Source organism: Oncorhynchus tshawytscha, linkage group LG02, assembly GCF_018296145.1.
Source record: "Oncorhynchus tshawytscha isolate Ot180627B linkage group LG02, Otsh_v2.0, whole genome shotgun sequence".
Lineage (NCBI taxonomy): Eukaryota > Metazoa > Chordata > Actinopteri > Salmoniformes > Salmonidae > Oncorhynchus > Oncorhynchus tshawytscha.
In genome coordinates this window covers 28,223,289-28,224,670 of record NC_056430.1, presented here as the reverse complement: position 1 = coordinate 28,224,670, position 1,382 = coordinate 28,223,289, and the positions used below count along the sequence as shown (strand labels likewise).

The following is a 1,382-nucleotide window of genomic DNA, read 5'->3' as shown; positions in this document are numbered from 1 at the left end:
TTCGATGATTGTTTTTATTCGCATCGACTTGATTTGAAGATTTACATTAATTTTGAAAACATGTTTTCAATCTTTACAATACCTTCTCAGAAGGCGAGGAATGTGATACACTCACATAGCGATACAAACCAGTAGGTCTACACGTTTTAACTCCTCTCGCCATCGAGAGGAAGTATTATTCTGTCTAAAATGCTGATATAATTTTCAGGGGAAAGCGATAATGTTCCGTGTAGCTTAGTTGGTGTAGAATGGTGCTTGCAACGCCAGTATTGTGGGTTCGATTCCCACGGGGGACAAGTATAAAGAAGAAAATGTATACAATCACTACTGTAAGTCGCTCTGGATAACAGCGTCTACATAAATGTAATGACGTCTGATACTGTTTGCATGTTTTGCCATTAAGATATTCAATTTCGATATCAAAACAGTACAAATAGGATTGAACATTGTTCAATCACAATCTTTCCGCTAGAAAGACAGTGAACACTATTTCATAAATTATTAAAACGTTCCCACAGGAAACAATACACAGTATATTCACTTCATAAAAATGAAATATAAAACAGAATATGCTATTGATCCTCTTGTAATCAAGAGAGGAAGATTCAAATACTGATATTGTTCAATGCATTTTGTCATTACAAATTAACATAAACTCCTGCAAATGCAGAAAATGTGGATGAACTCCTCTGTAATAAGGACTGGGAAATGTCCTGCATGAGAATGAAGCTCCAGTCTGTAGGACTCTACCAGGGCCTCCAGAGGGCGCTGTTGACTGGACCCTTCTCTTTGCTCATGCTGTGCTGGGCTGGGGTGCTCAACTGAAGCAGGTCACTCTCCCTCCTGTTCTTATCAGATGATGGCTGCAGGCTCTGGAAGTAGCTCAGCAGTCTTCTCTGGGACTCTGTCGTCACCTCATCCTTGGACAGGAAGTGCACAATCTCTTGGACACACCTGGAGTAACCCTGATTGTCAGGTGCTGAGCAGGAGGAGGAGCTCAATGGTTGATACTGTTGCTGTTGTTTCAGGAAGCTAACTGTCATCTCCAGGATGGTTGCTTTCTCCAGCTTGGAGTCGGGCTGCTGATTGAGAATCTCTGGACCCAGGAGAGACTTGAGCTTCTCAAGGCAGCTGTTGATACGATCTCTGCGTAACTTCTCCACCACTGGCTTTCTTAGCTGCAAGAAGGAGAGTCTTTAATAACATTATTCTAGAATGTATTAGAGGTGAGATAAAATTATGACAACTATTTTCAAGAAACAATTCATAAAGCAAATTTTAATCTCAGTTTACCTTGTTGGTCAGAGTCAGGTGGTTCTTAGAGTAGATCATAGCTGAAGTGATTGTAGGTGCCATGGCTGGATCTCTGTGCTGTAAAGGCC

The 1,382-nt window shown here is 41.1% G+C and overlaps 1 protein-coding gene across 1 annotated transcript; it reads right to left on the bottom strand.

Annotated features, from left to right (window-relative positions):
- Window positions 1-38: 38 nt before the first annotated feature.
- LOC112262347 (transcription factor HES-5-like) lies at window positions 39-1,382 on the bottom strand. The gene is made up of 2 exons (XM_024438019.1): window positions 1,294-1,382; window positions 39-1,178 (listed from the first exon to the last, which is right to left on the bottom strand). The coding sequence occupies exons 1-2, from the start codon at window positions 1,354-1,356 to the stop codon at window positions 747-749; spliced, it is 495 nt and encodes a 164-aa protein (XP_024293787.1). The 5' UTR covers window positions 1,357-1,382; the 3' UTR covers window positions 39-746.